The sequence below is a fragment of the Caretta caretta genome, chromosome 3, assembly GCF_965140235.1.
Source record: "Caretta caretta isolate rCarCar2 chromosome 3, rCarCar1.hap1, whole genome shotgun sequence".
In the NCBI taxonomy this organism is placed as follows: Eukaryota; Metazoa; Chordata; order Testudines; family Cheloniidae; genus Caretta; species Caretta caretta.
The window spans coordinates 116,573,475-116,588,608 of record NC_134208.1 but is presented as its reverse complement, the minus strand read 5'-3'; the positions used below and the strand labels follow the sequence as shown (position 1 = coordinate 116,588,608).

Below are 15,134 nucleotides of genomic sequence, written 5' to 3'. Positions count from 1 at the left end.
TGTGCTATATGGGAGTAAAGAGCTAAACTTCAGGGCTTAAATCCTGGACTTATGGCAAGACTCCCACTGACTGCAGAGAAGGTACTATTTCATCTAATTCATAAGTGAGCATATCACTTCTGTGTTACACACAAGATCACATAAAGTTGTCCAACCTATTGACTATCTCCCACCCATTGATACAGAGTGTATGGAAGACCAGTTGAGGAATAACACAAAACCTTGATGACTATCACTCTTTTAGAATTGTAATGTCTTCAAAATCAATCTTACTACATATAGAAGTAGCTACTTTTTTTTAAAAAAATTCCTGTTAGAAGACAAAATTGTACCCATTGTTTAGTAGTCTTCAAAGGACATTGTGGAAGGATTTATTTTAACTCTTAAGTCTACTTTCAACTAACATAGACATGTTCTTGCTGCTGCTGATTCTGTGTTTCAATGAATCTTGGGCCTGATTCCTACACATGACTTTGTGGCTCATATAGTCAGTCACCAGGTCAGAACGGTAGTGTTTTACACTCATTTTAGACTTGTCTCTATGGACACTTAGTGTGCTGCAAGCTAGGGTACAAATCACTAGCCTGCTGTGCACTAAGTTGCTGTGTGGACCTTGCTGTCATTCACTAGAAGATCCGTAGTGCCCTTTGACCCACTGCTGTAGATCAGAGCACACCATGGATATACATAGCCGTTTAGTGTGCAGGAGGCTAGAGCGCTATAGAGTTATACCCCAGTTTTTCATGTACTACAGACTATGTAGACAAGCCCTTTGTACACACTTTGCACAGGTATAAATGATTCCACAAGATGCATGCAAAGTGAATGTAATCTGGCTGCAACTATCCTGCTGAGAATTCCCCTGGAGTGGAATTCTCATCAGGCATATAGCCAGTGGTTCCTGTTCCATCTTTGCCTATTCTGCAGCCTCAGCCCTGAGGGACTGGGGAGGGAGTGGGTTGCTCCATTCCCATACAGCAATACTCAGCTGATGGATGGTCCATAGAGACCATAGCTAACTGTTGTAAAATAATAGCCTCCCTGGTGTTGCTCTAATTTACTTCTGGGCTGAGGGCAGCTTGAGAATTAGAGAGCTATAACTGACTCCCTGACAACCCTCTGTAATGAGAGGATTTTGATAAAAGAGCAAACCTTAAATATTTAAGTTTAAAATGACTGTTCCTTAGTACGTTTCAATTATTTTAAAAACATATAGGTATTTCCTCTACAGTTTTGTACACATGAATCCACTAATTTGGTGTGATGTTTGAAACTTACTCACATACTTTGGGTTACTACTATGGATTTAGTTGAATCTATGAGCTTGCTTCTCCTCTCACTGGTTTTACAGGCGTGTATCTTCATTTATTTCAATGGAGTTACTCCTGAGTTACATTAGCGTTAGTGAGAGGTGCATGTAGCGCACTGTGTGCAAATATCAGTCAGTCACTTACATCCCGCTTAAGGGTAGGCTGTTTACACAGTGCATAAATGTCCCTTTTATCATATGCTAAATCTTGATATGACAAGCTTACAGACCTGTGATTTCCTGTTGGTATTTTTCTGTTGGTGACTCTCTGATCACATTGTTCCGGACACAGCATGAATAAGGACTGTCTGATTGACAGTACACCGTACTAAAGCAATGTTGAAACAAGTCCTCTAATAGAACAGTATGCTGTTATTGAATGTAGAAAGATCAGTGTGTTGTGGTATATAAGTAAAAGAAACTGTGAAGATCAGTACCTTGCAATGTTTTTTTTTTTGTCCTAACTAAAATTGTAGAATATGTAAGCATTTGTCCTTTATACCAACTTGCTGTTTGATACTGGATGGTACACTTAAATCAGGGAGCCAACAGTCTGGTAATGTAGCATGTCATTATGACACATTGTTTATCATCAATACCATAAGTGATAATAAATAATAAAATCAGGAATAATGCCCTTTTCCAAACAAATAGACCTTCACTGAAATTCACTGTGAACAAATCGTGATTTACATCAACTGTGGCAGATTAAAATTAGCTGTTACGATTTATTGCAGTGGCTGCGCATTAAGTTGGCTTTAAATAAGAACTCCATGTGACAGTATGCTCTGTGACACTGCAGTACCCCTTGCTAGTATGAACCTCATGTCTAGGGGTCTAAATTCTACTCATACATCCAGGCAACCGCACTCATTCAGGTTGAATGCAGATAATAGAGTCAAATTTGACCCAAATGTCTACATTGACTTTCTCTGTAAATTAAATTGTTCTGCTAGGAAAGAGTAATATATTGCCTATATCTTTGGCACTCACTAATAATCATCTACAATGCTGTTTGGGTTTCCTGCCTCACAGAAAGAAGATAGACTGATGCTGAGAGACCTCAAAGTTTGGGTAGAACAGTTTGAAAGGGACCTGACCAGGACACAGATGGCAGAAGCAAGCTTACAGGAAAAATACCAGGTAAGCTGTGGAAAACTTCAAATGGTGGAACATTTTTGTCATGATTAGGTCTAATATGTGCCCCTGAATTTGTATCCTTCTTCCATATCATAGAATATTAGGGTTGGAAGGGACCTCAGGAGGTCATCTAGTCCAACCCCCTGCTCAAAGCAGGACCTGCTCAAAGCAGGACCAATCCCCAACTAAATCATCCCAGCCAGGGCTTTGTCAAGCCTAACCTTAAAAACCTCTAAGGAAGGAGATTCTACCACCTCCCTAGGTAATCCATTCCAGTGCTTTACCACCCTCCTAATGAAAAAGTTTTTCCTAATATCCAACCTAAACCTCCCCCACTGCAATTTGAGACCATTATTCCTTGTTCTATCAGCCGGTATCACTGAGGAACAGTTTAGTTCCATCCTCTTTGGAACCCCCTTTCAGGTAGTTCCAAAAGCAGCTATCAAATCCTCCCTTATTCTTCTCTTCTGCAGACTAATACAGTATGCTGACTGCATAAAAGTGAGCAGTGTTTCACTGCCGAAACAAATCTAAGTCTGCAGATGCTCACATTGTGCCCCCTAGATCTTCAGATAAAGGGGACTTGTCTAACACAGATCTGCCTCCTCAGGATGGAAGAAGGGCTAGGTTGCCCTTAGGTGGGCAGCTAGGGGCAGCTAAGTCCTCTCTCCCCAAACATACATTCCAGATGCTGCAAAGGCCGCTCTGCATGATAGAGCTTCTGTGATGGAAAATAATTGAAGGGGAGGTGGGCCAAGAGGAAGAGTCGGCAGGCCTTGGTCAGGGGTGGAGGTCACATTTTACTCCCCTCTAGCCAGGTCCTGGAAATTAGTCAAAATGGCTAATACAGAATGGGCCTGTATTATATTTTAATGGAAACACCTTCCTCCACTGGGGGCAGTCATAGCCCAGGGGAGGCCTTGATAGTGGGGCTCGAGTGGAGCCATGCTGCATGGGGGGAATGGGTGGGTGTGATAAGGGCCAGAGTCAATATGGAGGCATAGGGTCTGCCTCTAGTGGATATGTTTCCCCTGCCTAATCTGGGTGCAGATTCTACCGCCTTTTCTAGATGGGTTAATTCTGCCCCTATAACAGGATGGTGTCAGGGAGGTTTGTAGAGATTTGCTTCCTCTGAAAATCCTGCCCTGGGTTTTGCTGTGGGAGGAGATGATCTAGGCCCTGACAACAGTCCTACAATCGTTGAAATAAAGAGGCAGTTTTCTCTGCCTGCACTTTACTGTATTTTCCTTCTATCATTAAATATATGTATTTGGGTCACATTCTGCTCAGTTATAATTGTGTGAATTTGAGTAACTCAGTTGTTGGTGTGAATCCTGAAGAAGTCTGGTGAACTTCGTGTGTAACTCTGGATTTAAACTGCTTTAGCTCTAAAGAGTGGACTTCAGCAGTTTTTGTTAAATCATAGGTTTTTTTGCCTCACAGCCTAGCTTCTTATTTTGTCAGATTCAGCAGTGAAGTCCCAATTATATGTTTTTGATGCCATAAGACTTCCTCTCACAGTCCTACCACAGCCAAAATCCCCGTTGATTTCAGTGGGAGTGCCATACATAAGACAGCTGCAGGACCAGCTCCTGATTGTAAGATGCTGGTTCAAAAATCGTGGTAGATCTTTGAAGCAGATGGAATTCCCATCCTCTCCTGAACAGATTATATGTACACTGTATGAAGTCCAGATGGAGGCCCTGATCCTGCAAACAGTTATGCATATAATTAAAGGCACACAAGTGAATAGTCCCACCTCATTCAGGGCTACTTGTGCATGCAAGTAAAGTTATTCAAATACATAAATGTTTGCAGTATCAGAGTCCTGCTCCTTCCTGGGGTTTGGCATTATTGGTAACACCACATCATAAACTTCAACCTAAACTTCAAATATGGTTATACATAAGAGTTTCCATGCAGGCCATCTCTCTACCAAAACCTAGTTTCCTCTGCCTCTGAGAGAGGCTCCAACCCCTCTTTTAACCTGCTAAAAGCTAATTGAATGTAATTGCTAGTTCTACTCAACAGTAATTTCTGCCTTTCATGTAGGGTTCAGGTACCTAATAACTGGAGGAAAACAGAGGAGTCCTGTATCCCTACAGAGGTCCCTTGAGTCTCTTACCCTGTTAAAACTTTTAATAAAAATGTCTTTCAAGGAAGTTCATAATTAAATACACATTCCAACTTGAGAAGGATAGAATCTTTTATCAATTCAGAATTGTAAAATGGCCAACCTTACCCCATACATGTCCTGTCATTTCCTTCCATGCCTCATTGTACTGATTTTCTTTTCATGCAGTCATTTAAACACTTCCGAGTCCAGTATGAAATAAAGAGGAAACAGATTGAACTTGTAATCCAGTCTTCCCGGAAAGATGGTAAATTGTCACTTGATCAAGCTATGGTGAAGCAAGCTTGGGACAGGGTTTCTTCCAGGGTAAGTTAAAAAAAATTAATACACTAAATACATTTTATTAGACATACATTTTTAAGTTTTGCCAAAGCAAAGATTGAATAAGGTCTTTCGGATAGGGCACCTACCTTGAACTGCCATTTGTTAGAAAATATGTTGATAAAAACATAGTGGTATTGAGTATTTTGAAAACACAACTAATAGTACAATTCACAGCTCCCCTCAAACTGGAGTGACAGAACAGGTTTTAGACAATATTGAATGCCCTATAAAATTCTACATCTGTTCATTTGCAGAACAATTTGTGTCTGCCTACCAACTACTGAATACCTACCTGGCAGGGGAGATACCATGATCACAAAGGTGGTTTTCCCAGGGTGAGGCTCATCCATCGCACTGCGGGTGTGCTGACCCCTGTGATTTCCCCAAATGCGGGAAACTCGACTGCATAATTTGTGGTAGTGGGGGACTGCGTTCGCACTCTCCCCTGGCTTTAAAAAACAAAAAACAAAAACCAAAAACAAAAAAAAAAAACCTACTGACTGTTGCAGTGTGTTGTAAAAGTGTAACAGTATTCATTTGGCATGGACACATACTTATGACTGGTGAAGCAACAAATGAGTTATGCAGGTCATTCCAAATGAGAGCCAAAGAAACCTTTATAAATCACCATGCTGTCATGAATTTTTCTATGTCATGTATTTAAAATAATCTATATTGGAAATATTCTGAAGCTTTGTAATTTTTATTGACATTATTTTTCTCTTTCTTAATTGGGACTCTTCCAGTAAGACAGGCTACTTTACTTCTACAGATCCAAATGTACAGTCTTCTGAGGAAGAGAAAAATTAATAAAGACCTTTCAATATTACTGAAAATAGATTCTTTGTGTAACTAATATTAAATCTTCAGCTCTGAACTTCCACAGTCTACTGGAAAAAACATGCTTGGCATTCAGTGGGATAAGGAAATTATTACTATCCCTGATAATTGATGCCATATTGGAGCTTAAGCTTTGTCAGGCTCCACTCTGCATAATGCCAGACAATTATAATTTGGGGAGGCTAGGTGGAAGAAAGATGCATTTCTCAAGCACAACGTATAAGCATCTGTCTGAAACTGCTGAGATGCCTGGAATGGTTGACATTTGTCTCTTCTCAGATGGGGTAATGAGCAGAGCGTAGATAAAACTATCCGACATTATGAGAAGTTCAGTTTATGACATGGTTTCATTTTTTTCCACAAGCCTGTCATCACCACATCTGTGGTATAACTATAGAACATCTGACTGCTTTTGGTGGTGGACAAGTTTTACTAATATACATGTAGGGTAACCTGCACCATTAATGAATAATGATGCCATGCATAGTTTATCCAGGACAAACTGTTGTAATGGAAAATTATAAATTACATCCTTAATACTGTAACGTCATGAACTGACTATCAACATTTACATTTTATACATCACTTATTGGTCTTTTAATTTCTTTTTGGTCTTGTAACTATCCAGCACCAGGTTTGTTAGAAGCCTGATTGTCAGGATAGTTACTTGTGAAATTAATCTTGGAAGGATATTCAGTATTCTTAATTTTGTTTTCCAGCTATTAGATTGGCACAAATATCTTGATAAATCTCTTCCTGCACCTTTGGGTAGCATGGGTGCCTGGCTATTCAGAGCAGAGGCTGCTGTTAGGGAAGAAATAATTGTCCAGCAAGCTCATGAGGAAACAGCAAATACGATACATCGGAAGCTTGAACAGCATAAGGTAACTCTGTATGAGACATCTCTATGCATGACATTCCAGTTTCAGTGTGGCCACTGTTCCTAGGATTGTGGGTGACTGAGAACTCATGCTGTATGAACAACAAATTTTCGTGATGGTTGTTACTAGGTTTGTTTTGAAAGTGAGTTGTGATGATGAGGCAACTTGGACAACATATGGAGTCCTAAGATTTCCTTGATGCAATACAAACTGGGTTTTGACATGCTGTAGTTAGGAGGCTACATGTACTAGTTGTTTTGGTAGATAATCTCCTGTTGGTGGTAAATGAAGATCAAGTGTCCATGCTTATTCTTTTAGATCTATCAGATGATACCTTTGACTATGAGGTTTTATTAAGATGTCTGCAGATCCTAGAAGAAGTAGTTAGAATTATTTTTGAATGGCTCTTATTCCTTTCTTTTTGAAAAGTCCCAGAGTGTAATATTCCATAGCTGTTCATCTGCTCCAGGAGCTCTCTTCTACAAAGCTCCACACTGTACCATTCTGTTACTCAATCTATATGGGAAGCCAGGTGAAATAGTAGGGTAATGGAGAGACTACAATACTTTAAATATGCTGATAACCCGCATTGCAGTTGGTCTTAACCTGCCTTAATGCCTAACCAAGATTTAGGCTTGAAAGAGAATGTGGTGAACCTAGATCATTTTGCCCCTGAACAGGGCTTGAAAAATCCACTTTCCTATGGGTGAGTAAGAAGCTTTCATAGGCAAATTTGAATAATAGTGTGATCAATTTCTGAAGATTCTAAGCTCTCATTTAAAAGTAAGTTGTATATATAGACAGGCAGATAAAAATCTTTGGGGAGAAGTAGGAGAAGAAAGCTGAGACAGGAAATATAGAGGATGAAGTAGAGAACACAATGTAGGGAAAGAGTAAAAGGGTATATAAGCTGGGAAAGAGAGGAAGAAAAGAGAGAACAGACACTGAAAATATAGGGATAGAAAAGGAAGAAAAATTGGAGTGGAACCAGCAAGGGAAAGAAGATATAATGGAAGCAACAAAGGTGTATCTAGTAAGTTATATTTTAAAATGTTTTGTATTGAAAGTTGGCTGACAGCATGGTATAAAGAAATACAAGGCTCAACTGTTTTATTGCTGCAAAAATAATCTGCCAAGGATTTATTTAAAATTATATTTGTAGTCCTTTTAGCTTCTTTATGGTGTACAGTATAATGAAGGCCTAAAAGGTTTCTTAACAAAAAAGGTTTTGTTAATCTTGCAATATCATGAATGTCAGCTCTGTTTGTGCTAGAACAACTCCTGGAAGTCTTAGAGATATATATTTTGAGCTCTTACATCTTAAGTAATCACCCTGACAAGTAAACTTAGTCCTTAGGTTAGTAGATGTCAGGTAGATTTTCAAGCCCTATATCAATGGTTCTCAACCTATTTACCACTGTGGGCCGCATATATGTGTTATGTGGGCCACATCCAGTACTACCTGTATGGCCCTGAGGATATCACACGGGCTGCAGCTGTGTGTTGATGGGCCGCAAGTGGCCCACGAGCCACAGGTTGAGAACCACTGCCCTATATGTAGTGCATGTGGGATGGAGAAAGCATCAGAAGAATTAGTAGAAATCAGCTCCCTGTATTGTGTGAGTGTGCTCATCTTTGTCACTCAAGGTCGTGACACAGGGGTCATGAAGGTCCTCAGCTGCTTAGGTAGCAGCAATGGCTCAATGTGTTTTTTCCAGCTGTGCTCTGCAATTTTTTTTTAATTTCTCTCTGCTGGGAACCTCACCACATTATCCATACCTTTGTCGCCTCCAGAAGTTGTTACATGACATTGCATATTATATGGCCCCTTAAGGTTATTCTGAAGTTCCAACTGATGCAGAATACATTATTAATAACATCTAGCTTTTATATAGTGCTTTTCATTAGTATATTTCAAAGTGTGTTTTGCCTTCTTAGACACCATCCTGCACAAACTTTGCTGTGTTCAACTTTACATCCATAAGTAGTCCTACTGAAGTTAGTGGGACTACTCACAGTTGTTTAACTCAAAGTTAAACATGTATATAAGTCTTTGAAGGGTCAGGACCTTAATAATTAGTAATTCACTTGGAGAGCAAATTGCATCTCAATGCCATAGTTTTCACTGGCGTCCAGTAGATTAGTGGGTGAAGTTTCAAGTACTGGTTTTGACTTCTAAAGATCTAAAAAGCTTGTTATCTATCTAAGGATCTCAGGCTATGTCTACATAGCCCTGAAGTTTGGACTATGGAGGTGGGAATAGAAATGCACACCAAAGTGCTGTGTTGTAACTGCCCCGTGTGGGTGCTGTGAGTGCAAACTAAAAGGTTTCTAGTTTTCATTAATGTAGTCTGGTTAGCTGAGGATTATGTTAATGTGAACAAGGACACTTTTAGTTCACGCCCACTGCATCCATATGTGGGGAAGCTGAAGCGCAGCAGTTTGGTGCTTACTGCTATTCACACCCCTGTACTCTGAACTGTGGGACAGTGTGGACAAGCCCTTAGAGACAACTTCCCTCCTTGCATGGCGAGGTGGCAAATGCAGTCATGTGAAATGTTTGTTCTAACATCCCTCATATAAATGAGAGAGGGCTAGCTGCAGAGAATTCTCAACAAGGGTTTCTTGATTCTCAAACTCATTTATTATCCCCTTTGCCTGACAAAGCCTGATATATCCTCCTTCAGACATACTGTCAGTTTTAACTGTTCTCTCAAACTTTCTACCAAAGAGGAGGGTTGAGTAGAGTCAGATGGGTTGGTGGAGGATCATGAGGGATATTGGGCACAATTTTGTGAATTGAGCCAATAGAATTGTTTATATCTCTCTGCTGTTGCATAAGTGCTCAGTCAGAGCAATCTGTGGAGAGGTGATATTTTAATACAATGAAAAAATAAACATTTCAGATAAATTTACTAGCTTGCATTTTGTGTCCCAGCTCCCTCAGCCTGGGGAGAGGAGGAGTTGTACATGATTTTGTTTGTCAGTACGATACTGATCAGCTTCAGCAAAGGACTGTACAATAAGCTATCTACTCCCTCACATTCTGGCAGCCTTCTGAAGACTTCACATCGTTATGGTTACCGCTTGGGAAACTATTGCCAGTCATTCATTTTAATAAGTAATCTCCAGGAAATCCTTTGAAGTAGTGTTGCTTGGTTACTATAGAAATGAGCTGTTGTTATGAGGCTTATGCTTGTTTGTATCTTATCATAAGCCTACAGGTTTAGGTACTGTATTCAGTGTAGGTTTGCATAATATATAGTATATAATCACTGAATCTTCTGATGCTGAGAGTCAGGAGTTCACTTCACATTGAATATGCAATAACATCAGGAACCCTGAATCTGCTGCTTTGTATTGAGGGGGGGAGGGGGATTAGACTAATTGTGTAATATTTGAAATAGCAATTAATAAAAGCTGGTATTTGTAGTAAAGATATAAACAGTAAATTTAGCAAAATTATATACTCATGAAATTTCAGCAGTTGCAGACTTTATCTCAGATTAGTCACATATAACTAGAGTTCATCGTGTTTCTTTAAATCTCTGAAAGATTTATCTGAGGCAGTGCAAGTGCCATCTATTTTAAAAACTGCCAGAATTATAAGACACAGCTTTAGCAGAATATCTCATAAGGTACTTCCACTGTGCAGATGCTCAAGCTGCTATATAATGCTTTTATATTAGGCATTAACTTGCATGCAAATGTGACAGCATGTTCAAATACTTAACTACATTGACTCATCATTGCAGCCTTAAAATCATGCTTATTAGTTAGTCTACTGTGAGCGTTTTCTCTCTCTTTGAATCGAACCAGGACCTGCTTAAAAACATAGATGGTCACAAAAAGGCATTCCAAGTGATCCACCGGGCTAGGTCTGTTAATGGAGTCCCTGTTCCAGTGGAGCAGTTAGACGATATGGCAGAGAGGTAAGAAGAATTTCAATCTTAAATGATAGGTATCAGGGGGTAGCCGTGTTAGTCTGTATCCACAAAAACAACAAGGAGTCCGGTGGCACCTTAAAGACTAATCTTAAATGAATCCTTCTCTGTGAACGACAGAGATCCTGTTTGCTTTATAATGTTTTCATGTAAAAATCAGATTTTACATTTGGTTCTTAGTTAAGAAGAATGTGAGCAGCAACAAATGAGAAATATATTGAAAAGCCTGATATTCATAATTGAACAAGCTATTGATTTTCAAAAAGGAATAATTTTTCAGACAGACTCGGCACAAGAAGGAACATTATGTAACAACACTTGGGATGCTTATGAACAAACTGGAAGAGGGATGCTTTGGTAATGAAAAGAACTTAGTCTGAGACCTAAACTGATGATTTACTTCTGTGTATAAACAGAATTATAGCATGTTTGCTTTTAATGAGCAGCCTTCAGAGTGGTTATCATACAACATTAAATATGCCTTTAGGCTTTGCATTAGATCAAAGAATAGAGATATATATCTCACACATAACAAGGTAGCTTGAACCTATAGAAAAATCCCTCCGTTCCTCCTACACATTGAATGTTTCACTTTTTTACTACTGTGTGATTCATTCCTAGGTTTAATTTTGTTGCATCTACGTCTGAACTCCATCTGTTGAAAATGGAGTTTCTGGAACTGAAATACCGTCTGCTGTCACTGTTAGTCCTTGCAGAATCGAAGTTAAAATCATGGATTATCAAATATGGAAGACGAGAATCAGTAGAACTACTTCTACAGAATTATATTGTAAGCTTTTGTTCTTTGTTTAATTTTGTTGCATCTACATCTGAACTCCACTGCCTTGCCCCTTATGTTGTGATTTACACCTATGTAAAGACAGTGTAAAATGCTACCATAAGAGAAGGGCCGCATTTTACATCTACTCTGCACCCAATTTGAAGAGGTATAAAGGACCACAGAAAGTATAAAACAACAGAGAATCCAGCAGATGGCCCCAATCCTGGCTGCGCTCCAGCTGGTGCATGGTGCTCCAATGATACAAAGTTCTTCTAAACCCAGCAGATCCAGCCTCTGAAATTAGGAGGATCTTTGGGGTGGTACAGAACTACTACTACAGCTGTCACATGGCTCCTTAAGGCCACTGGTGGCTTATGGAGAATAAAACAGCTTTCAGGCCAGTCTATCCTGTGTTGGGGGCTTCACCCTGGGCAGAGCAACTCGATGGGGAAACACGTAAGGCACATTTGAGCCCCCCTCAGCTGAGCTGAGCATTCATTAGCTGAGGTTCTTGCCCAATGTATTTATTATGTGTGCCATGTAAGATTTATGAAGTCCTCCCATATTTATTCGCTTGCTTTGATGTGTTTCAGTTTTGTAAATGATGTGCTGGTTCCCCACATTACTGTTGTTAGCAATCTGAACTGTTCCTTTTCAGTGTTTTCTTGTTTTGGGAATGGATACAAATGCCAAACTCAATTTACAGAGCAACAAATCAATAATTCAAAATAAAACACAAATTCAGTACCTGAGATTCCTTTTCATTTAATAGTTTAAAATAAGATTTTTTCCTGCTTACTATAAAATAATGATCCAAAAGCATCTTTCTCTCAATTATTTAACTTCCATTATGTTTTTAGTGCTCATCAAAGCAGCCCATTGACGGTATTAATGATTATAGTTTTCTAGCCATTGCACATCAAGAATTCCATAGTTTTAATGCTAATTGGGAATGGGCAAACTGTTTAGAGTAGAGTATACTCAATAATCACGTGCTTAACTTTTGAGAATGTGTGTTCCCATTTACTTTAATAGGATTACTCACATTCTTAAAGTTTACTAATGTGCTTAATGCTTTGCTAGATGGGGTGGGGCTTCAGTGTGTATCTGATGATATAAAGTATGCGTATATACTGCATAGCTAAGTTAGCCCAACATGCCTTCATTCTCAAAATGTTGGCAAAAAGTGTTTAAAAATCATATCAAATTACGTGTTCAATACAAAACTGGGACCCAAGTCTTTTGGTGCCACTGTCAGTACCTCCAACTCTAATCAGTGAGCCTGGTTAGCCTATCTGAAAAACAGGGCTAATATTTCTTGCACTTACATATCTGAAGGGAATTTACAAAGGTAGGAAAAAAATATTTCCATTTGGCAGTTGGCCTAACTAAGAACTCAACCTTGAAAATTCTTAAGCACATTAACAACTTTAACAAATAATTTTGAAAAACAAATACATTTGAAAAAAACAAAACCAAGTGACTGACCATCCATGAACAAAGGGGCAACATTTGTTGAATAAATATTCCCTATAAATTATTTACCCAGCTCTGTTTAAGAGCAAATGTTCAGAGCAGGATATAGAGTTTTAGCATCAACCGCGAAGGTAAAAACCTATGCAACACTTTATAAAGCAGCATCCCTTAATGTAGTATTTCTTTAACACCTCGTTCTGTCTCTTCTGGAAGATGTGAATGAAAACTGATGTTTGATGGAATATATTTCTTCTCTTCGAATGAAATCTGTCCCTTTGCAGAGGGTCAGTACAAGGGCTATTCTGAAGGCTTAAGTGAGATTTAAATGGTGCATAGGTTTTGTGTTAGCCGTCTGCATGAAGATGAATTTTGCCCTTACTGAATTTTTTTCACTTAGATCTCAGCAGAGGAGGAGTTATCTAATAAATAGTGACTCTTCAGTCAGTTCTTTGGCTTCTGCTGAATTCTAAGTGTGAAGAAGTCCAAAGAATTCCAGCAAGAAAGAGCAATTAACAGGTTGCCTTATAAGCATGTTAAAAATATTCATCCAAAATGTACTATTGAAAGAAAAAAAAAACCTATGGGAGGAGACTATCCTGTCCTGTCATTGTGAAAGGGAACTCTGGATAGCACTTTGCAAATGAAGTGGGGGATGGTTTGGTGAAATTTGAGAAATCGTATCTTAATGCAATTGTAATTCAGAGGAATTGTACTTATTATTCCATGTGACATTTACTTTTGCCCCTTATAACTGTTTTTTCCCTTTTCAGTCTGTTATTGAAAACAGTAAATTCTTTGAGCAGTATGAAGTTACATACCAGATCTTGAAAAGGGCAGCTGAGATGTATGCCAAAGCTAATGGCTCAGGTAAATACCTCTGTATCTGTTGCAATTCTGAAGGCATTTTAGTCCTGTTGATTTTAATATCCTTCTTAAATTAGTTCCTCAGAGTATATTTAGAAGCCAATTCCTTCTGTGCAATACAGTTGTACTGTACCTGTAATTAACCACGTGGGATCTGACAAGAGTAGAATCCAGTGGATTTCTGCCAGTGTGTGTTGACTGTGTGATTATTAGAATATGCTACTTGAACATGAGGAAATCTAAGTGTTAATTGTAAAAGGTCTTCCACTTTTGACTTGTAGAAAAGTACTCCTGGTTGTAAGTGAAGAAGATTTTGATTCACAAAGTGTGAAATTCATTCCGGTGCAGAGGGCTAGCACAATGCCCATACACCAAATAAGTCTCACATACTTTGTACTGGCCCCCTGCACTGTGGTGAATTTCACCCACTTTGAATAACTTGGAGGAAATATGAAATGATAACATCTAAGAACTGAGTAACAGAGGTCATCTGTGCTTTTGGGGGGGTGGATTGTAAAAAAGCAACAGTCTCCTCTCGAAGTATCTGGAATGGGGATTTAATGATAGTCACAGTCATAATAATAATGATGCAATTTGTGCCATTTTGAACAGCCTTGTGTTGGGGCACTTCAGAGCAACAGCTATCCAGGGGGAAGTTGTAGAGGGATTGTTAGCCCTCGCTGAACTCCCCACTACACAGGGGGAAGCTGCACCATTCTGTTATCTCCAGGCTCAAGGAGTGGTCTTTTATTCCTGGTGTGCAAGCCATGGAAGGATCTTTTGTATTATTATGCCTCTGCACCCACATGCAAAGCAGTCTCATCCAGTATCATTATTAGTAGAGATAGTATTCACTGAAGTACCTTTCACAAGCTTCACAGAATTACAAAGAATGATCAAAATGATAGGTGCAGTATACGATGACCTATGGATGGATCGGCTATTCTCTGTTCCACCTATACAACCCCATTGGGTTCAGTGAGGTTGCATGGATGGCTCTGGAAGCATCTGGTGGGGACTACTTTAAACACTGTCAAATAATAGTGCAGCAATCTCTGGGGGAGATGCTGCAGTTGTTAAGATGGCTTATGGACAGGGAGTGAAAAGGAATATCTTACCCATTTAAAGTGACACTATCAGCTCAAATTTGTTCCAAAATTTAGATTTTTGTAAAAATACACTTTACAAAATTTAAGAGCAATAGAAATTATTTCATGATTTTTTAAAAAAAATCCAGCAATAAGTCATTTTCCAACAAATAAATATTCACCTGAGTTATTGGTAACATCAATAGTGCAAACTAAGGACACCTAAGCTATGAATTCATTTCTTAAAGGATCCTGCATTGTGGATGCATTGTCTATTTTCCTTAAAAAGAGGGAATCAAATGCACCTGTATGGCCCAGAAATCAAGTACACCACAGACAGAAAATTCAAAAAG

At 39.0% G+C, this 15,134-nt stretch overlaps 1 protein-coding gene and 1 non-coding gene across 14 annotated transcripts in view; both read left to right on the top strand.

The window, feature by feature from the left end:
• The window catches only part of SYNE1 (spectrin repeat containing nuclear envelope protein 1), a 499,708-nt gene that overhangs the window by 140,530 nt on the left and 344,044 nt on the right, over window positions 1–15,134 (top strand). For all 13 annotated transcript variants that reach the window (XM_075126812.1, XM_075126813.1, XM_075126818.1 and 10 more), the window contains 6 exons: window positions 2,345–2,452; window positions 4,752–4,889; window positions 6,467–6,631; window positions 10,448–10,560; window positions 11,194–11,362; window positions 13,600–13,696. In XM_075126812.1, coding sequence (XP_074982913.1) covers window positions 2,345–2,452; window positions 4,752–4,889; window positions 6,467–6,631; window positions 10,448–10,560; window positions 11,194–11,362; window positions 13,600–13,696 — 790 coding nt within the window. The remainder of the gene's footprint in view (window positions 1–2,344; window positions 2,453–4,751; window positions 4,890–6,466; window positions 6,632–10,447; window positions 10,561–11,193; window positions 11,363–13,599; window positions 13,697–15,134) is intronic.
• LOC125635014 (U1 spliceosomal RNA) lies at window positions 5,192–5,355 on the top strand. The gene has a single exon (XR_007356116.2). It is a non-coding gene; the product is annotated as a U1 spliceosomal RNA (small nuclear RNA).